At 40.5% G+C, this 22,935-nt stretch overlaps 1 protein-coding gene across 1 annotated transcript in view; it reads left to right on the top strand.

Moving 5' to 3' along the window:
- The window catches only part of GCC2 (GRIP and coiled-coil domain containing 2), a 43,945-nt gene that overhangs the window by 2,697 nt on the left and 18,313 nt on the right, over window positions 1-22,935 (top strand). Inside the window, exons 4-15 of the mRNA XM_069970930.1 lie at window positions 1,542-1,609; window positions 2,902-3,006; window positions 4,796-7,489; window positions 10,807-10,873; window positions 13,043-13,143; window positions 13,987-14,085; window positions 14,770-14,889; window positions 16,007-16,171; window positions 18,247-18,351; window positions 20,175-20,337; window positions 22,617-22,717; window positions 22,815-22,892. Of these exons, the coding sequence (XP_069827031.1) occupies window positions 1,542-1,609; window positions 2,902-3,006; window positions 4,796-7,489; window positions 10,807-10,873; window positions 13,043-13,143; window positions 13,987-14,085; window positions 14,770-14,889; window positions 16,007-16,171; window positions 18,247-18,351; window positions 20,175-20,337; window positions 22,617-22,717; window positions 22,815-22,892 (3,866 nt within the window). The remainder of the gene's footprint in view (window positions 1-1,541; window positions 1,610-2,901; window positions 3,007-4,795; window positions 7,490-10,806; window positions 10,874-13,042; window positions 13,144-13,986; window positions 14,086-14,769; window positions 14,890-16,006; window positions 16,172-18,246; window positions 18,352-20,174; window positions 20,338-22,616; window positions 22,718-22,814; window positions 22,893-22,935) is intronic.

Raw genomic sequence — 22,935 nt, 5'->3', positions numbered from 1 at the left:
TATGGAAAGACACGCTGTTTTCATCCGTCTGTCCCTTACACAAAGACGTAGTGCAGGTTCAGACCCCCAACACTGAAAGAAGCAGGGCACTACCAAAAAGGGGTCACGGTTGCCACCACTCCCCCCTCCCTTTCTCTGATGACAGATTCCTTTATATGCACTGATAATGGGTGGGGGCCACTGGCCTCTGGCCATGTTCTGCCCGTTTGCAGATGTAGGTTCTCAGAACCAATGAGAAATCCATTGTGCCTGTGTTATGCTGTCCACAGCAGGGCCAGCATAACTTACCTGACAGGTTTCTTTTAAAGCAAAGTGTATGAGAGGGTCGGTCATCTGACACCAGTAGACGCAATGTAATGCTTAGTTTGCCCTGCAGCAATGTTTATTGTTTCACCTGTCCACTGTACCTTCTCAGCAATTTGCCTAAAGTCAACCTTGTCAGCTGTATTTCACATTCTAAATTGCTGACACTGTTTCTGTTTGGCCAAGGAGACACATGGTACCTTTCATATGTGTCTGTGCTTCCATAGCAGAAAAATGTTTTTATTCTCCAGTTCAAAGTGTCAAAGAGGCTTTTCCAAGCTTCTGCAAAGCGGTGAGCTGGAATGCCTCCTTGGTTCCCCTGCTCAATCCCTGCTTGCCTGAGATTGACAGTCAGCTAAAAGGGATGTGAGGAGAGCAAGGTGGCATTCCAGCTTGCAGCATTTCTGGATTATTGCCTGTCATTAGTAAACTTTCATGTGTGTATTGGGCCTAATACATGGCCTGATAATTGTTTAGTAAGGTCTACACAGACATCATTAGCGATGTCCGTGCAGCCTTTGCCCAAACCGTTTACATTACCTGTCCACGTTCCCGATCTCCTCAGTGAGGCCTGTCTGAGCCACTCTGAAGCTGCAGCGTGTGAGACCATGGAGGAAGCAGAGCTCAGGAAGAGACCGGGAACGTGGACAGGTAATGTAAACGTTTTGTTGAATCGTCAATTGTCAGCTGTCAACGCTATAACACGTAGTGATTCGTGGTCGGCGGACAATTATTTTAGGTCGGGGCCTAAAGAAATGATCAGCCAATGATCGTTTCATCGGCTGATCATTCTCTCTATTACATGGAGCAATAATCATCCGAATCGCGCCGATCCCACCGATTATTGCTCTGTGTAATAGGGCCCTAACTATAGCAGGCCTGAAAGACTTTGTTTGAAAACCAGCAGTGTTGCTGTGCTTCATTGTACTGAAAAGTGATAGATGGAGCCCCATCCCCATCCCCCATCTTACTGTCTTCATATGCCTGTCTCCATTGAATTCAGTATCTATGGGATTTACTGGCTGGGATTGGAGTTGCCCCGGATCTTGGCCATTGCAGTGGGATGTTGGCTATATCCCCATTTGCAGGGGAAAAATTGCCACACATGTGCAACTAGATTTCATTTTAAAGAGTGGGAGTTAGGGAAACATCTGAGCATTTCTCTAGTTTTTTTTTTAGTGATTATATCTGAGTTGTTTGACCTGCGATGTCACCATGTCACTGTTTCTGATTTACAGAGTTAGAAAAAGAAGTTGAAGAGTTGAAATCCAAACCAGTTACAGGAGGGGCAGATGACGTTGTGCAGGTATAGTTTCACTGTATCGTGTTCCGATAACATGTTGTACTTGTACTGCTATAGCTATTTACAGCTGCCTCTGTTCTGTCAGGTTTCATTTGTTTTGCTGGGCAGCATGGCATAGTAACTAATCTACCCAGTCAAAGAAAAAATATATATATTATAGAGTGCATGAGCCATGGGTGCCACAATCCTGTCTTGAATAGCTATTGGCTATATACATCATAGTTATTATGCTGTAACCCATGGGGAGGACAGCTGGGAATATGCTGGTACCACCTGTTTAAAGGCACTTCACAAGTTCAATAAAAAAAAAGTGAAATTTCTATATAGTGTAAGGCTATGTACACACATAGGGGGACATTTATTAAGTCCGACGTTTTTTGCGCCAGGCTGACGATAGCCAAACGACAACACTGCCTGCTGCTAGTGAAAGCGCTCAAGGTTGTGAAGTAGCAGGTGCATTGCCCCCTGGGAAACATGAATATGCAAAAGAAGAGCCTGTGGAGCCTCAGCAAAGAGTCTCGAAACACAGGACTAGCCAGATATCCCTCCGGGAAGGACCCAGCCTAGGGGTGGCTCCTGTAAGGAAACCACCAAAACCACCATAAGTCAATGTAATACCTGCACGTGGTACACGGGGCGTATTGGTTTGATCAAATTGTATACCAAATTCCTGGTGTTTGTTTTTAAAGTAGCTTAGCGGCTTTAGTATCAGCCATAGGTGTGAGGTGCAGCTGCACTCTTCTCTCCATTTCACATAAGTCAATGTAATGACAAGGGAAAAACCAAGGCCAGGTAGCCAAAAATGTCCCTGCAGCGCCAACAGTACGCTGATTTATGTAGAGCGCACTGCCTCTACATAAATCCTGTGCGCACCAGTGTGTGCGCTGAGGATTCCTATGGCAGCTCAGAGCTGGTGTAGGTTTTCTTATCATTTTCCAGTGATAAAAATGATAAATTAAGCAGACCCAGAGTCCGCACCTCCTAAACACCCCCTCCCCGCCCCCCCTTGCGCAGCGGGCGGAAAATGGCCAGATGCAAATATTTATTCGCAAAATGGCCATGTGCGAATAAATTTATTTGCATCTGGCCATTTTCCGAAGATATCAAAATAAATATATGACTGTGCACCCATCTCGGCTGTTATATTGGCTGTGCATATGTTATTCTATTTCTTCAGCCTATGATAGTATCTTGGAAAAAAATATATACCTGGGCAAGGTATGTTGTCTAACATCCGTATTGTTTGCGCATAGAATTAATCTGTTTATCCGTCTGTATTACCATATTTCTTTTAGGCTCTTACTGATAGACTGGATGCCGTTCTACTCGAAAAAGCAGAGACTCATCAACAGTTGGTTTCTATGAAGAAAGAATTCATTAAAACAAAAGAAGAATATGAGGTAACATTATTTTAAAAAATGTATTTATTTTAAGGAGCAGAGAAAGCCTATGCTCCTTCAAGTTACAAGGAACTAAGGTGACAATATTTTCAGCATACAGTGGTCTTTCCTAAGCCACGTTCAAGATGCAGTCCCACAGATGCTGCCAATATTTAGTACATGTCATGGGCTCAGGGCGTTGCTAGGGTCCTAAAACATCCGGGGCACGGGCCCTCTGAGTGCCGTCCTTCACGGTTAGCGAAGAAGCCCAGTGCAGAAGCTAGTGACCCCAATGACCGCTATATATGCCCAGCTCTATTGCCTCCACTCATAATAACATGTGGATAAGCAGACACAGGCAGCCACCCGCCCTGGGCTCCTGTCAGGGTCACTGGCATCGGTAATGGTGCACACCAGCTCCTTTACAGCTCCCCCTGTACACACAGCCTCTGGGAGGTCTGCCCTAACTCCTATCTTCTAGGCCAGTTTCCCAACCTTTTCTATTTTGAGGAACTCATACCAGATAACATTCTACAAAATGCAAAAACCTCATTCAGTGACTCACAGGTGACGTCTTCTTTGATCTGAGATGTTCTCTTTCCCTTTTCCTCTCCATCCAGCCCAGGCCACCATGATGATTTCTTCCAGCTGCAATTCATCTCCTCAAAACCTGCCAAACATATTAGGCTCCACACTTCAACCACCTTCCCTTTTCCCCACCTATAGGCCCCCAAACTGTAGTAATTCCACTGCTTGGTGTCAGTGAGTAGGTAGGTAAGTGTGTTGCCCCCTGTATGTAGGATCGCCTGCTGTGCCCAAATATAGTAATAATTCCCACTGATGTGCCCCCATAAAGTATTAATGCCCCCTCTACTGTGCCCCTATATAGTAATGATGCGTATGCTCTACCCCCATATAGTAAAATTGTCTCCTTCTGTGACCCCTATATAGTAATGTCCCTTCTGCTGTGCCCCTATATAGTAATAATGTACCTTCTGCTGTGCCCCCTATATAGTAATAATGTGTCTGCGTTACCCCCCATAGTAATAAAGTTCCCCACCTGCCTGCAATTAACCTGACCGCCATCCCCACACACACACTACCCCACCTGACCCTGATTCCTTCACACACAACACACACATACTACCCCCACCCCAACCCACACACACACACACACACACACACACACTACCCCACCTGACCCTCATTCCTTCACACACAACACACACATACTACCCCCACCCCACCCCAACCCACACACACACACACACACACACACTGGGCCCCATCTTAATCCCCATCACACACTTGAGCCCTGAATGATAATGCCTAGCGACACCACTGCATGGGCTATAACAGATCCAGCCAGTCTTCAAGGACATTTCACAGATAAAACATATTTTACTGACATGCTTGCACCGATTAGCTGTCTTAGCTGTGTGCATAAATTGCACACAGAGAAAAGAAGATGATACACCCTTATACTATATCTCTATAGCAAACCATACAAAGCAGCAACATGGTGGATGTTATAGAGCAGTACTGAGAGATGTAAGCTGAGCCTTCAGCACCTGGAGTATCACCATAACCCAACAAGCTGCTGTCTCTGTAGCTGGTTCTTTCTTTCTTTGTCCAGCAGGTCACTCTTCCCTTGTCAGTGCATTTTTTCTGGGCAGCATGTAAACTGGTCCCTCAGTAAGCTGATAGTCTGTCTTTTCTCTTTGCTTTTTTTTAATGTTTTTATATTTTTTATTTTCTAATAAGTCTTTAAGGGTACCTATTGAACTATGCTGGGAATTGTGTTTTATAGGCTGTCTCCAAGAAAGCCAGTGAGCTACAACATCAACTGGAGCAGTCAAACAACAATATGTTAGAAGAAATAGCTGTATTAAAGAATGACCTCTTGCAGTCCCAAAACAATCACAAAGAAGATGTTGATATTTTAAAGAAGGAACTACAAGATGCACTTAAGAAACAGAAAGAGTTTATGGAAAGACTGAGCCAACAAGAACAACAAGATGCGCACACAAAAAAGCTGGAAGAGGAGCTTCAACATATGCGACAAGAGTACGAGGAAAGGATATCTAAATTGCAGAAAGATGTAGATCTTGTTACAGAAGAGAAGATTAATGGAATGACCAGACTTAAAGATGCTCAAGCTGCTTCAGAACAGTACTTCTGTGAGATCCAAGATCTTCATGCAAAAATCTTGGAGTTGCAGGCTCTGCACAAAGACGAAGTATCAAACCTAATGCATGAACTTGAAACTTCCACCAAGGAATCTGAGAGGGAGAAAAGTGAATTGCAAGACACAATAAATCAATATCTTCAAAAAGAGAAAACATTGCTGGAGGATAATAAATCAGGCCTGAATAATGGTGATGTATCCGGTGAGCAAAATGTCACCTCTCAAAGTGACGATGATGAAGTACAGCATCTAAAATTTGTTGTGAAAGAATTGGAGTCTCAACAGAGCCTCTTAACAGATGAACTCACCTACATAAACAATGTAAAGATTAGTCTGGAGAAGGAGGTACAGCACTTAAAAAGTGAACACTTCCATGAACGAGAAGAGTTAGAATTTAAGATAAATGAACTTCAGCTTGCTATAGAGGAGTATAATAGTTTAATAGAGAAATTAAAGACAGAGCTTGAGACTACTAAAATGGACTATAAACAGCTGGCCCAGCAAAAAGCCATAGATATTCAAAGCATAAGAGATCAGCACAAGAAAGAAATGTATGAGCTTAAACAAGCAATATCATCACGTTTGGAGAATGAAAATTTGTCTATTGTCCATGAAATGCAGATTTTAAAAGAGCAGTGTGAAAAACTCCATCAAGAAAAAGAGGATGCCGTGAGCAGCTATGAGAACTTGCGAGAAACATTTGTCAGTCTTCAGGCAGAACTTGAAGATTCTGCTGGGAAGATCAGCCGAGAGTTTGAAACTATGAAGAACCAACAGGCCTCAGATGTCCATGAACTTCAGCAGAAGTTAAGAGCTGCATACAAGGATAAAAATGACCTTCTTGAAACTGTTAATCAGCTCCAGAGTAAATGTGAATCGCTGTCATCAAAGGAAACAGAATATGAAGAACTTCAACTTAAGATCACAGAGTTGCAGCAGAATAATGAAGAAAATATAGCATCTCTGCATCAAAAGGAGGAGTTTATAAAAGAACTCCAGCTCAGAGTCGATGAAAATTCAAAACAAAACTCTGAGCTATCCTATCTTAAAGAAGACATCCAGAAACTGCAAGAAATGTACAAGAGTGAGCAAGTCAACGTGGAGTCGTTGCGTCAAGAGGCCGAGAGCTTGTCTTTGCTTAATGCACAACTACAGAAAACGGTAGACGACCTGACACAGAAGCTTCAAGAATCTGTCTTGTCATCCCATCAAAATGACGAAGATGAAGATCTCCACCTCAAAATTACTTGGTGGCAACAAAAACATGATGAGGTCACAGCTACTTTACATGAGAAAGAAGAACTGATAAAAGATGTTCAAATGAAAATAGAGGAGACAACCAAGCAAAACGCAGAGATCTCTTCTAGCATGGAGCAGGCAAAGAAAGAATTACTTGAACTTCAGGAAATCTTCAAGAGTGAGCAGACAAAGGCTTTGAGCTTCCAGCAGGAAGTCGAAAGTCATGTCAAGCTTATTGCACAGTTGGAGCACACAATCGAGGAGTTGACTCAGAAATTGAGCAGTGCCGGGCAGAGTCTGGAGGAGATGAAAAATCTTCAGCAGCAAGTAGACACCTTGATTCTCGATAAAGAGACGATAGAGAGGGACTCCAGAAGGTGGCAAGATGACATGTTAAAACTCAATGAAGAGAAGGCAGTTCTTTCTAAAGAATTTGATAGACTTACTTCTGAACACAGTCAGTGTCTTGCATCTTGTGAGGAGTTAGGTGACTTGAGAAAGGAAATGCAACTGATAACTGCAGAGAAGGATGAAGTAACTAGGCTTCTTAGGAGTAAGGAGCAGCATATCGAGATGTTTCAGCAACAGCTTTATATTCTTCAGGACATCCTGACTATTGATGGCAGAGACCAAGATCTTATTCCACTGCTTGAAAATATTAACAAAGCAGTTCTTCAGCTTAAGAAGGAAAAGGCAGATATTCTCTTACAGAAAGAGGAGACATCTGTTGAGCTCGAGAGGCTCCATGAAGAGTATGAAATACAGTGCTCAGATCTAAGAGCTATGCTAAGTGACTACTCTAAAGAAAAGGTACTATTGAAAGAAGAGATGGAGGAAACGCTTAGAGACAAAGAAGCACTCCAAAGAGATCTCCTTGAAATGAAGCATGCGCTTGAAAAATCCAAACTGGATAATGAGGACTTAATTTCACGTATAGAAAGTTTAACTTCAGAGTTAAGTTCTGTACACAAGGAAACGCATACTGACAAAGAGTCTACTCAGCAGGCACATGCACAAGAGGGTTTAAAGGAAGAAAACAAAGAGCGCCCTCTGGCGCAAGAAGTGACTAGCAGTGAGGTAAGACAACTCCATGTGTGGAAACAACTTAGACATTTCTACATCTTTAGGATGTTGTTGTGGTTGTAGCAGAATGTTTGTCACGTAAACAATTCACTTACAGTCCTACAATCCTACTTACAGTGCTGATCTTCAGACGTCCACGGCCGCAAACAAGCACCAATCGGCGAGATTGGTGCTCGCTAGCAGTGTCTTCACATGATATAATTAATCGAGCAGCCGGGCCACACAAACATGTAAAGGGACACTTAAAATATGCGATTAGCTGATGAGCGGGCATTTTCATGCTACTTGGCTGATCACTAACACTTCTGCCATTTATCAGCTGAGTGAGCGTTTCTAGCAGTGCTCGTTGCTGATAATCGACCTGTGTAAAAGGGCTCTTAGATGCATTTGGAACTGAGTTCCACACCTTCTGAAAGCATTGTGTGCAGCATCTACATTACTGCTATTACTGCTTAGGCACGCTAGATGGCCCAGGTGGTCTTTTCCTGCTAACTATGTTTCTGTGTATTTGCGTCAATATTTGATAAAATAAGGTAGAATGACCCAGATGAGCATTTTACAAGCTGGTCTTAAGGGGATAAAATGCTGATCAGTGGAGTTCTGACTGCTGTGAAGCCCACTGATCTGTAGAATTAAAGTGAAAAGCCCCCTGAATGTACAGAGTGCACCAAGCATATGAGGCCATCTCTCCATTTATTGTTCATGGAAAGAAACAGGGATTGGCACTACTGAACACTGTGGATATATATTGGGGGACAGCATATATTGTATAGGGATACGGAGTGCTCACTAGTAGATTTCTAGTAGTTTGTGACATCTATCAAGAGATATATATACGAGGGCACTCACCACTATGGCCACTTCTTTGTATAATCAGTGAGCGCACTGTGCATACAACACAGTGAGGCATAGCAGTGCTAGGGCCCAGGGAATAGTAGGCCCCGCCTCCTTGACACTATTCACTGACTAAATAAAGGTGTTTTTATGTGAAAATAAAAATGCAGACACAGGAAATAAATGTCTGTTCTGAATGCTGTTAATATCTATCTAGTGACACTGCTAGCTCGGTAAGCTTCAGGGGGTGACAGATTCGATTTACACTTTCTGCAGCCCCCTTTCAGCTTGTGGCCTGTGAAGAAACCAGCATAGTACATTAGTGTTTTATGCTGCTGAAGGCCGCAAGCAGACTTCTAGCAGTGAATCTCACTTTAGTTGCTAATGGAATGAAATCGGATAATGTAATTCTACATTAGGGAATTGCTTGTGAAGCAGTTTTACAATATTTTCCACAGCAAATCTCGATAATGAAGACACACTTTAAGGGTTGGCTCACACATAGCGGAATAGCAGCGGATTTCACGCTGCAAGTTTGCAGCAAAATCCGCTCCGGGTTTCTTACTGTCCGTTTCAATAGGTTTACATACTCTGCGAGTATGTAAACACCATCCCTCTTAACCCGCTGCGGCCTGGTCCATGCTCCAGCCTGCTTCCGTCTTCTTGACTTCTCGCTCAGCCAATCAGTGTGCTGTCCCACCACAGCCACTGATTGGCTGAGTGGGACATCAGGGAGCTGGGAGCCCCAGAAGCAAGACGGAGAGCAGACTGGGCAAGTTTTCACTGGGTCGTGGCGGGTTAGGGGGTCCGGTGTTTACATACTCTCAGCAGGATGAAATTTCCGCTGTGAGTATGAAAACCTATAAAAACTGACAATAAATGTGAAAAAGATTCAGCTCACCACACCTCCATCCATTCACCTCACCACACCTCCATTCATTCACCTCATTCGTCTCAGTGCACGGCCGTGCAAGCTTTCACCAAACGATACATGGAAGAGAAGCCAGCAGACTTGGGATAAAATCCATCTTCTTCTCTTTATTACAGCTTCACATACATTATAGACCAGACATAGCAGACTTACACGTTTCGATCATCACGTGATCTTAGTCATGATTATCACTAAGACCACATGATGATTGAAACACGTCAGTCTGCTATGTCCGGTCTGTCAATTCTTTGGGCGGATGGCAGAATCTGCCAGCACATAGAATGGAGTCTATGGGACAGGCAGAGAATCAAGCGGGGGTGAGCGGCGGAATCTGTGGAATGTTATCCGCGAGAATTCCGTAGTGTGAAGGCACTCTAACCTATAACATACTTCCAACCTATGTCATTTGTTCAGTAAAGGATAAAGGGAATGTGTCACCATGAAAATGTAGTTCAGTTTACTGAGTTTGTTATAGGGCAGGAAAAACTGTGCGGATTGATGCTCACCTAACTTCATTTTACTGTATATAAATATACTCAGTTATTCCTGCTGTATACCATGCTGCCTGCAGATCAGATTGCTTGTTCAGTGTGCTAGGTTCCCTTTAATAAAGCAGACGTGAAAATTGATTTTATGATTCTGCAGACATACTGTATCCTAATTTTTTTTTCTTATACACTGGAATGCATTTTAACCCTTTTGGTGCTTTAGCTGGTTTAGATGGCAACATATATTATAAATATTTTTTTAATCACCCACCTTTCAGGGGCCTGCATTTTTTTTTTTTGCCATAGCCATATAGAGGGCTCGTCTGGCAAAAACAAACAAAATAAGTTTTATAATTTATGGCAATTATACTTTTGTTCATTTTATTTCTTGAGATGGAATGGAATAAGACAGTAATTCTGCTATTTTTTGTTAGTTAGCACATCAGTAGGAATATCGATAGATAGATACAGATGAACGGGCAGCACTTTCACGAGCAGGTATAGTGAAGCCAAACACATTGGAATGAAATAAACTTCATTATAGCTGAGAATGCTGCCAGTTCATCTGTTCATATATGTGGATCCGTGATTCCGTCATTCTCCACTCACAGAATTGACATGTCAATTCTTTGAGCTGAGAGTGGAGGCGCACAAACCCTCCCATAGACACACACTGTGAGACTGAGGCAGGCTGAATTCTGCGTCGGAAAGTTCTGCCACGAAATTCTGCCGCTTTTGCTCTGTTTGAACTGGCCCTAAGAATGCATACACTACCTAGAGAAGTGAAGCTACACTTGGAATATGGGGTTTCTACAATTCTGACCTTTGTTGCTTTACAAGTTATTACGAGGGCAGATTTATTACCACTTATGGGAATGTGAATACTTAATGCGTTCCTGGCTATTAAAAGCTTGAGATGTAATGTTTCTCTGTGTTTCACGGTCTAGGTGGTAATGCATCTTAAGGTTTTATGTGTTTAAAAGCTGCACATTTACATTTACATTCATTTTAACACCTGTCTCAACCTCTTAAAAAACAATTTTTTCATCTTCTCCTAGGAAGTGCTTTCAGAATCATTGGATCTTCAACAGAAATCTCTTATAGAAGAGCTTCAAAATAAAATAGGTACAGAAATTTACTAATGATATATTATCATGCTGAGTGAAATTTGCCTTTTTATTATTTACACATGTTAATGTGACCATGCTCTGAACCCATTGATTTCCAGTGGCTCTGGTCAATCATCTAAAATAGAAAGTAGCCAGTTGCAGGGCTTCCTGCCATTTCAAGGAGCACTAATCCTACAAATAAATGATACAGGTTAACAGAAGATTGTGCTGTGAGACACCATTTGAGTAAATAAAATGAGTAAATTTAAGAATAGCTGTTTTTGAAGTTGCTGTTTAAGAAATTGCTTATGTTGTGAAAAATTCCCATTGTTGGGGTCCCCCTTTAAAGGAACACTTTAAAGTGACACTGTCACCTCCTTTTTGCAGTCTGACATCTCTTCACAGATGTAAAGGGTAAATTTAGCGGTTTTCATACCTTATTTTATATCATACGTTTATGGTGCTTGTTCAAGTAAAGTCATCTTTTATCAACTGCAGATTGTGTTAAGTGGGCGGGACCTCACGGCATTAGCGCCACTTAGCCCCACCCACAACACCACAGTTGGCCCCGCCCCCTTGCCGGCCATTGGAACAGGTTGGCTGAAAGGTCTAGACCCCACCCCCTTTACGTCAGCCAACCAATGGGCGCCAAGAGGGCGGGACCAACGGTGCAGTTGTGGGCGGGGCTAAGTGGCACTAATGCCGTGAGGCCACACCCACTTAATACAATCTGCAGTTGATAAAAGGACACTTTTTACTTGAACAAACACCATGACGTATGATATGAAATAAGGTATGAAAAACGCTAAATTTACCCTTTGCACCTGTGTAGAGATGTCAGAATGCACAAAGGGGGTGACAGTGTCACTTTAAGGCTACAGGGATAATTGTTTTGCTGGGGTAAGGTGCGGCCAGCCAGACCTTTCCCAGGCAGTGGCCATGGCAGAGGAAATGTAGGTATATATGGAGATTTACGTTTAGATTGGAAGCCATTTATATTGAACAGCTTTCCATGTTGGCTCCAAGGGGGTAAGTCCCAAGCAGGAAATAGGGGACATGGGTAATATTTGTCTACAATAAATAATCCTTTTAGGAAGCCCTTACTTAGTAAGCATAGGATACTTTATTTTTTCTTGTTAAATATAACTGCTAAATATTACTGCTTTTTATATAAGGTAAATCTGTCAGCTGTGATTTTCACTCCAAACTGCTGACTCTGTTAGTTAGCAGTACCCTTCATAACCCCTTCTGTGCTTCCATAACTTGTAAAGTGCTGAGGACTGTAACGCCTCCTTGGTTCTTCTCCCATCGCTATCACTGCTTGATTTACAGTTAAATAGAAGTTTGTATGGCCAGAACAGGACACTTCACACCAGAGAGTAAAAGCATTTTTTTTAATAGAAGCACAGCTTCATATATGAAAGCGACCATGTGCCTCCTTGCCCTACGAGCTATTAGCAGTGTCAGTAGTTTGGAACGTGAATTACATCTGACAAATTCATTAGAACATTTTACAAAGTATAACCACTTATAATTCTATTCGTCTTATACCCATATTTGTATTTATCATTTAAATCCATATTGATGATGTATATTAGTAACATGTTGGGATGAGAAGTTGGCTTAAAGTAGAAGTCCGTCAAAATTTTTTATAAAAGTATTGTATTGCCCCCCCCCACACACACATTATACAAATTACCAATATACACTTATTACGGGAAATGCTTATAAAGTGCTTTTTTCCCTGCACTTACTACTGCATCAAGGCTTCACTTCCTGGATAACATGGTGATGTCCCTTCCTGGATAACATGGTGATGTCACGACCCGACTCCCAGAGCTGTGCGGACTGTGGCTGCTGGAGAGGATGATGGTAGGGGGATGCTCAGTGTCCCTTAAGTGCCTTGTGTCCCTCAGCTCTGGGAGTCAGGTCGTGTCATCACCATTTTTATCCAGGAAGTGAAGCCTTGATGTAGTAGTAAGTGCAGGGAAAAAAGCAATTTGTAAGTATTCCTGTAATAAGTGTATATTGGTGATTTGTGTAACTTTTGGGGGGCAATACAATACTTTAATAAAAATTTTCGCCGGACTTCTAACTTAAAACTTATTTTTTGTCACATTCTTTCAATCACTTTTTAACAATCTTTTTTTCCTTTTTTTTTTTTTTTTTTTTTTTTTAAATCTAGAGAAACTAGAGCATGAATCTAAAGATAAAGAAGATAAGTGTAATAAGATTAAAGCGGTGGCCATTAAAGCAAAGAAGGAGCTAGATGCTTATAAAAAAGAGGTAACTTTTATAGCCACTGTCAGATGTTCTTACTCGCAGATGTACCAATACCACTATGACTTCCCATATATTTCTGTAACACTTTTTCTATAGTCACACCCAATTCTTTTACCTCCAACAATTTAAACATCTCTTGTAACTAAGATGTAATTATGATTGTGTCTATCATTGTTTATTGTGTGAATAAGTGGGTAATGCTGCCCTCTTCAGGTCAGTTGCCTGACTTTTTCCTCTATCTGTAATTACAGGCAAGATCTTGTGACACTGAGCTGGCCAGTTTGTGACCACCGATCATGAATTGATCTTTTGTTCTCACACAGGAGAACTATGAGTTTCACAGTGGGGTCATCCAGATTTCAGACGTTAAGCTCTTCTGAGCATTAAAGAAAACGATCAATGGCAGCTTGATGGCTTTGAAGTATACTTTTCATTTCACAAAACCTTTAACATCTCCATTTTTGATTGACAGGGGTTCAGCTGCTGAGAATTCAACCAATCCCTAAAATGAATGGGGTCTCTCCCCACTTGCTGAAGATGGACTCTCAGATTTTCTTTAGTGCCCATCTTCAGTGTGTGAGGAGAGACAGCATTCTCTTGTTCGTTTTAGCAATTGGTGAGGTTTGAGCATATGGACCGCACCGAAATGTCAGACATTTCGCAAAGCCATTTGAAAAGTTTAGTGAAATGACAACTAAACTTTAAGAACCACTGACCCTTTGGATCTCTATGTAAGCCCTCTTTAACAGAAGATCCACATCATATGACATCAAGGGTATAGCGTGCTGGCAAATATGCTACTTTGATCTTTTGTTAATCTACCATTATGCTTTATGCCGAATTAAGGTCCATTTAGTAAAGGAAGAATTAGAGCGAGTAAGAGCGGAAAAACAGCAAATAACCTCTTCCGTGAAGGATGTTGTTCAAGGTGCAGAAAGTTATCAGGTACAACACTTATACATTAGTAATCTTTTACATTTAGGAAATATAAATTTGTGACGTTTTACTGGTAAAATGCTTGGTGTGTGTACTCTTATGTTAAAGTTTTCCTGTCGTTTTAACCTTTAAAATCTAAATCAACAGTAGATGTGAAATAAAGCAAGTTTGCCATATACATTCATTATTTTTGTTGTTATCATGCTGTAAAACAAAGCTGAACTTTGTCCAGTCTCCTGAAGGCAGATTTTTTGACTTGTGCTGGTTGTAAAAAAACAGACTAAACACTGGTACAGAGAGTCACGGCTCTATGTGTCCATCAAACACATGACTACCTTCTCTGTGAGTGCTTAGATGACCTGGAAAACACAGGACTCTCTGTTTTTTTGACTCTTTGAGAAAAAAAAAAGTCAGAAAACAGAAAGTGCCGTGTTCTCCATGATAACAAAAAAAAAATGAATGTAAGTTGCAAACTTGCTTTATATCACATTTTCTTTTGGTTTAGATCTTGAAAGTTATAACGACAGGTACACTTTAAGGGGTGTTCCTACATTATGAAGACCATATTACAAAAAAACTAGTTAAAGCTGTGATCCTGGCCTCCACAATGGAATAACCTTTCCATATCCATTTGTTATTCCAGTGGTTTCATCCCTTCTTTGCAAGTGTTAATTGTTGCATATATTCTTGTAGAATTTGTTGGTAGAGTATGACAAACAAGTGGAGCTGCTGGAATTGGAGAAGGAGAAAGTCAGATCAGCAGAGCACCAGGTGGAAGAGCTTTCACGTCAACTGAGAACGGCCACTCTAGAGGTAAATCCCTTGTCTACTCTACTAGTGGTGATAACAGTTCCCACTTGCACCTTGGTTTTCCATTGTCATATAGGACCCTGATTGAGACCCTTTAACGTTTATGGGTCAGTCTGCGTTTGTAGTTGTGATTTCACTAAACACAGAAGGCATGAGACAAGTGTGAAGAGATTCAATATTATAACTTTGTTGCATTAATACAGAATATTGTAGAAACCACACTGCCCTGCACATAGTAATGATCCTGTGATCACTAAGTATATCCGAGAAAGCATTTACCTATAGCTGTCTTCTTACTGTGCTAATGGACTGCAGTAACTTGGAAGCAGTTCAGGCAGGCAGGCCTGAGGACAGAACAGCCTGATCTTGTGTAATTTGGCAGTCTAGACGAGTGTCTAAGCCTTGGGTTCTGCATTAGAAGTGGCTGATCTTGTAGTCTGTTTAACAATAAAAAGGGTAAGAGGATGCAAGTATATGATAGGAATAATTTTATGCCTTGTTACTAAATGGAGAAGAAGACTGTAAATCAGTGTTTCATGGAGCCGGTTTGTATATGAAAGGTATTTTTGTCAGCAGCATAAGATTAAATGCTAAACATCACTTCCAGTCTAATACTGGAGAATAGTGCAAACTAGGCACTCCACCTTATGCTTGGACAGGAATGCTGTGTCAAGCCAGAGTTTCCAGAGACTGAAAAATGTATCTTCAGTACTGCATTACCAGCCTAACACTGAAGAAGGATGTGCATGTCACCCGAATGTAAACTTTAGTCTAAAGCCCCTTTTACACAAAGCAATATCTTACTGAAGCGAGCTACAACCTGTCAGGTCAGCGGTCATTCCCCCCCTGTTCCCCACTCGCTGCACTGTGCTATTGTAAACACACAAACAGTGAGTGGGGAGCAGCTGGAGGGGCCGCCCGAACGTTCCTTAGATTGTTTATGTGGCTCATTGAAATCAGCTAGATACACACTTCTACAGGAGGATTGTAATCCTCCACCAGATACGCACTTCTACATAAATCCGGGGCATGTGATCTGCCTTTGCCCCCTTACTGACTTGTACACCAGCTCATACTTGTACAATACATGTAAATTACACAAATTGCCATTGTATTTCAGCAAGAAAAAATAAGCTCTCTCCATGAAGACCTGGTCACCCGTTTAGAAACTTTGCAGTCCAACAACAAGTTACTTGAAGCACAGATACTAGAATCTCAGAAAGCTAAAGCTGCTTTAGAGAAAGATTTGGAAGCTGAAAAGTTAATAAAAGAACAGAAAGTGAAGGTAAATGTAATGCACAGTAGAAATTTAGTGATATATTATCCAAGGTCTATAGTCTAAATTTTCATTGGTGCATAAATGTATGAATAATTTCTTGGGTGCTTGCATAATTTTTTTAAAGGGCTTAGAAAGAAAATATTTGTGCAGTCTCATTCTTTAAAGGCCATGGACACCTTTGCAGTGCTTTTTTTTTTTTTTTTTAATGAAGCAACTTTCTAAATTGTCTTAGGGTAGCTAGCACCATCAAATCTGCTGCGGATCTGGTGTGTGTGAAGGCACCCATAGAGATATTCTACCCTTTAGCGGCTAGTCAGATAAAGGTTACATAGTCTTTTCTGCTGTTTAAGCAAGTGCCAATTTGATAAATCAGTGAGTGCTTGCAGAGTCTATTACACAGCTTGGAAATCGTGTGGCCCGGGCTGCCTTTTTCTTTAATCAGCCATTAGCCACACATCTTTTCTTATACAGAAAGAAGTGCAGCCAATTGCAGATTCTTTCGACATGTTTAACCCCTTGCCATAAAATTACGCTTGGGAAACGTAACGTGAAGCAGGTAGTTCCTACCGCTGCTCCTGCCCGGAGAGGAGCCATGCTCCCCCCCCCTGGGCAGTTAACACCATAGGCACCGCGGTCCAGCCGGCTGCAGTGTCTATGGGGCAGCCAGAGGGAGATCCGCTCCCTTCGACCCCCCCTGGAGCCGCGCAGCTTCGGGGGTTACCATAGCAACCCAGACGCTGCCCAATGCGTCTGGGCTGCTATGGATTACTACAATCAGGCCCCTGCACTGAGACAGGGACCCGATCGAATGAATGGGCTGTCAGGTTTTGACCGCGCATTCATTCTATAATACATTACAGCACTGATCATAGTGCTGTAATGTATTATAGATGGACCTGAAAAGTAAAAGTTCAAACACACCACACACAAATACATAAATAAATAATGTTAAATTGATTTAATTAATTACTTAATTAAATATAAATAAATTAATATACACATTCCCCATCCCCCTTTAGAAATGATCCCCTATAAATAAGATACACATATTTAGTATCGCCACGTCCGTAATGACCCCGTCTATTAACCTTTTACATTAATCATCCAGCCTGATTAACGCTGCAAAAAAAAAATAAACTAATCAAAATGACAATTTTTTGTTAATCCCACCCCCTAAAAAATATAGATAAAAGCTATAAAAACGTCACATGTACCCAAAAGGTGTACCACTAAAAACGTCAGCTTATGCTGCAAAAAAAAGCCCTCACATAACTCCATTAGCGAAAAAATAAAAATATTACTGCCCTTACAATATGCAAAACACAGTTTTTATAGTATAAATGCCATAAACTATAACGAAAGCTATATAACATGGATATCGCTGTAATCGTACCGACCTGACGAATAACGATAACATGTCATATGTGATGTCTAGTAAACGGCGTACAAAAAAAATGGTGAAAAACAGCTGCTAAATTGTGTTTTTTATTCATACCACCTCATAAAAAATGTAATAAAAAAATGATCAGGGTGCCACATGTCCCCCAGAATGGTACCGATGGAAACATCAACTTGTGTTACACAAATATTTTGGCTCCGGAAAGCCTCTGTGACATGGTATAATGGCTAAAAAAAACCCTGATATAAAAAAAGCCCCAAAATTAACCAAGTCTCTGTCATGTCAGCAGCATGTGTTTAATACAAAAAACTACCGAGTGTATCAACCAAAGTCTACTACAAACATAAAGAGCAATATGTCACGAAAAAACAATCTCAGAATAAGCGCGATAGTTAAAAGCATCGCAGAGTTATCACTACATAAAGAGAGACTGATAAGCCCCGGGCATTAAGGCCAAAACAGGCTGAAGAGGCAATGGGTTAAAGTCTTGCTCACTTGACTGCTAATCCGCTGGTTCTGTTACCTGGGGAATATGGGAATGGGAAGGTTAAGCTTATCTCTCAGAGAACAAAGGGGTTGGGCAGTAATTTTTTTATCATGCCTGACCCCCCTATCTCCACTTGACAGATCCTCATTATTATAAGGCAATGATTAGGAATATATGTCATTTGTTTCATTTCAGGAGCAAAACTGTGCCCTGAAGCAGATTGAAGAGCTTCAAGCGCAGCTTCAGAAAGAGAAAAAACAGCTGCAGCTAGTCACACAAAACTTGGAACTTGTCAGAAAGGTAAAACATTTCAAACTTTCTAAGTTAGAAGTGGTAGTAACGTCCTCCAGCTTCTAACTATACTGGTGAAATGATGCTTGGGTTGCAGTTGGTTGCTTGGAGTAACACTTCTGCCTTTTTTCCCCTTTAAATATAGCTTTTATAGTTTGCATCCAATGTTGCACTGTGTTTACTTTTTGAGCGCACTTTTTTCCCCCCAGATTTTTTCCCCCAGAATGTTATCCACTTAGGTGGAACTGTAATTGCTGCCCATTTTTCGCGAAGTATGACGCTATTCTAAAGTTTGGATATAGATAGGCCTATTTTGTAAATATATGTTAACTGCTTAAGGCCTTATACATAAGTTTCATGTTTCGCGGACGTGCTGTCCATGGCAGGTCTGACATCAAGTTCCCGGCATCATCTGTCAATATGCTGCTGGCAGCGGGGAAACTGTTAGAATATTTGCGGCACTGTAATGAAACATGGCAAGTGTTTATAAGGCCTACCTGAGCATTTTGTGCATCACGTAAAGAGGACACTTCTCAAATTATAGTAATAAAATAGATACAGTAAACTTGTAGGACATGTGAAGTTAAATAGTCACTTTCGTTATTTAAAAAAAAAAAAATATTGGCCATGTCAGAGAGACGTGTCAAAAGCTTTGATCGATCTTTGTTTCAGTGTTCAGACCTTGACAGATCATAAGAAGGAGCCCGGAGAAGACTGTGCTCACTGCGGTCCTCTCCCGGCTGTCTGTCACATAATGAGTCAGATCCCTATGGAAATCCTGATTATTTTCACTGACATGTAGCAGCCAGTACAGTCCTCTTCCCACTTGTCGATCAAAACTTTTAACATCTCTCTGACATTTTTTATAAAAACAATTACACTTTATATATTTTTGCAATTACACTAATTTTACAAAATGGCCCCCTTGTCCTGATATGCTGCTTTTTTACTTCCCTTATTGACAGCTTGTTGTCATATAAAATGAAGGATGATCATTTGCTAAATAAATGTATTTAACTTGATGATCCCTACAAATCTAACAATGTTAGTTGAGATGGAAATGCCCCTATAACCCCTTAGGCTAGTTTTACACACAACGTAAAATAATTTTAAAATATGGTTGTGTTTTCAATTTAATATTGCTCTCTATTAAAGGGGATATCCAGCGCTACAAAAACATGGCCACTTTCCCCCTACTGTTGTCTCCAGTTCAGGTGCAGTTTGCAATTAAGCTCCATTTACTTCAATGGAACTGAGTTTTAAAACCCCACCCAATCTGGAGACAACAGTAGGGGGAAAGTGGCCATGTTTTTGTAGCGCTGGATAACCCCTTTAAAGTCAATAGAAAATTTAATGGCAATGCACACACCATAAAGAATACCATATTTGATTACCACTTTCCAAATAATGAACATTATTCACAATCCACTTTTGCAAAATATGTACTTTAAAAAAAACAACAACTTTTCTTGTTTTATTTTTACTCAAAATTATGTTTTAGGAGAGTTTAATCACAGATTAAGAATATATTATATCATATTGCAAATATAACTTATTTTAATGATTTACAATTCTAAACGGGTTATAATGTTATGTTCTGTGATACATGTAAGGGCTACTAATTTTGGGAAGACTATAAGCTAACTTTAAAGGAAATGTAAAGCCATAAATGAGAAAGTAAAAAAAAAAATGGGCAAAATGGGGAAGAGAAGTTGTTACTCTTTTGTATTTAGCCCAATCTCATTCGTAAGTTTATACTATTCTTATTACACTGTTGTAATTGTATAATATTATATGTACTGTGGTTACTTGATTGTTACTGTCTCATTCAGGATGCCCAGAAGAGCACACTGATGGACATGGAGATAGCTGACTACGAACGTTTGGTCAAGGAGCTCAACCAAAAGATTACTACCAAGAGCAGTCAGCTGGAGGACTTGGAGCAGGAGCTCCGTGTGCAGAAGCAGAAACGTGAAATTCTACAAGAAGAAATATGTAAGAAGCGTATTCTTGATATTCTCTGTTGACTAGCTGACAAATCCCTCCAATGTTCACATTAGACATTGTCATCCTGTTATGATAAGCCATTCCTACTCTTTACAGGTACACATTATCCTTCATTGCTATATGCTGATTGTTTCAATCAGTTTCCTTAAAGTGAATGCAGAAAGTCAATTTGCTGTAAGCATGTTATGTTCTGTACTATTGATGTATTTTAGCTTTTAGCCTAAAATAAAATACACTGGATTAATGGCATATACCTACCATATTCATTGTGGAATTTAGATTCCAAAGGCCTCTACACTAAGGCCCAGATTTACTAAAAAAAAAAAAAAATTTTACATGCTGGTCTTTAGCTAGTTTAATGGTACTTTTACACGGAGCGATAATGCACCCGATCGCACGATTAACGATTTAGAATCAACGATGTTTTTTTTCATAACGATCAGTGTTTACACGGAACGATACATCATACGGAAAAATCGTTTTGCGATCGTTTTGCAATCGCTTAAGCCTATCTCATACATAGGTGAAATCGTTGAAAGACTGTTTACATGGAACGATCTGCGAATTTTTTGCGAACGATCAACGACGATTTGAGAAGTTGTTGAAAGATCAAAATGAACGATTTCTCGTTCGTTGCTTGATCGTTCGCTGCGTTTACATGTACGATTATGGTTCGAATTCGACCGTTATCGTGCAAATTCGAACGATAAATCGTTCCGTGTAAAACCACCATTAGGGTCAGGCCTCTGCTCAGGCCTCCACATGAATTAGATGCATCTGTGGCTGCCTGTGCACCTTGGAGTGAAACTGCTTTTTAAAAACTATGTACATTTTTGCACAAACCTAGGTTCATAAATTCCCCCTGCATGTTTCTGCATCCACAAGCACTCCTATTGGATTTGTCCTTTCAATGTACATATTTCATCCTTTAATACTGGTCATACATATTCAATATCTGTTGGTTTTGGCCACTGTACTCTTCTCAGATTGGATAAACATGCAAGCTTAAAGGGCAACTCCAGCGGGAAAAAAAATTCTCTTTCAAATCAACTGGTGTCAAAAAAGTGCCAGAGATTTGTAATTTACTTGTATTGAAAAATCTCGTCTTCTAGTACTTATCGGCTGCTGTATGTCCTACATATTTTTATCTATGTTAATAAATACTGGAAGACTGTATTAATAAATATTGGAAGACTTGAGATTTTAAAAAATTACAAATCCCTGGCACTTTCTGACACCAGTTTGGTTGAAAGAAAATAAATCACTGGAATTGCCCTTTAATTCAGCAGGGAGATGAGAATAGGCTGTCAAGTCCAACAGTATTTCACTCTTGAGAATAGAGGACAACGCAGAATAAAAATGTTACCTTTCCAGTCCTTTCCCTGATGAGAGCTGTTGAGGGACTCTCAGGTTGTGGTCTTATATATTAGATACATTGTAAGAACTTGTATACCTTATGTATATGGCCAACTTGAAGGGGTACTCCGTGCATGCAGCTTTTTTTTATTTTTCTGCTGGGGCTGCACAGACATATACTTGCCTAACACACTTGGCGCTCAGTCCTCCCCCAGTGCACCAAGTCACCTGATTTTTATATTAATTGAATTGATGACTTGGCAAAAATGGCGCAGATGATGAATGTAAGCTAATTACCTTGACTAATTCTTTTGTTTCACATGGGGATAACCATCACCAAACCTTTTTGTTCCCACTTGCTTTAAAGGGGTATTTTCATTTTAACACAACTTGTAGGAATAATCAAGATAAATAGTTTTACAAACTTTCCTCCCCTTTCCCTTGTTGACGGTTCGTTCTCTAGGTTACCGACCACTGCTCTGGTCTAAAAACAGTGGTCTGACCAATACATAACGTCCTGACCACTGCTTTTAGAGCGGAATGGTGGTTGGTAACTTAGACAATGAGCTGTCCCCAGAGGGAAGAAAAGAAGTGGTCATATTAGAAGGCAAGTTTGCTAAATGAATGTAGTTGCAAAAATATTTAATTTGAAGAGTCCTACACTATTAACTATACTAGTTGAGGTGGAAATACTCCTCTAATTAAAAATAGAGTCACAAATATAGGAATAACTTTGCAGTAGACAGTCTGATATGAGTGCTTCTGCAAAAGACCCAATTACTTTAATGTGAGTAGTCAGTATATGGTACTAATGTATTCTGAGGAAAGATATTTTGTTGACTGGTTGATGCTGGTATTTTACTGAAGTAAAATTAATATAAAATTTGCATATTTTGTCTGTTTTTTACTAGCATCATTACAGGTGACAGTGGAACAGCATGAGGATCGCAGCACAAAGATGAAGCAGTTACTGGTTAAAACTAAAAAGGAGCTGGCTGATTCTAAGCAGGCGGTACGTACACAGTGCGGTAGTGTCACATACTGTATGGGGGTATTGTTTTCTGATATTTTTTTTTTTATTAATACAAATATTATACTGCCTGTTCCAGGAATCAGATCATTTAATACTCCAAGCTTCTCTGAAAGGAGAGCTGGAGGCGAGTCAGCAACATCTGGAAGCTTATAAGGTAAAGCTATTTACTTAGCAAAGTTATTTACTTATTTACTTAC

This window comes from Dendropsophus ebraccatus, chromosome 5, assembly GCF_027789765.1.
Source record: "Dendropsophus ebraccatus isolate aDenEbr1 chromosome 5, aDenEbr1.pat, whole genome shotgun sequence".
NCBI classification, from domain to species: Eukaryota; Metazoa; Chordata; class Amphibia; order Anura; family Hylidae; genus Dendropsophus; species Dendropsophus ebraccatus.
The sequence above is the reverse complement of the archived record's forward strand: the minus strand, read 5'-3'. Positions and strand labels throughout refer to the sequence as shown.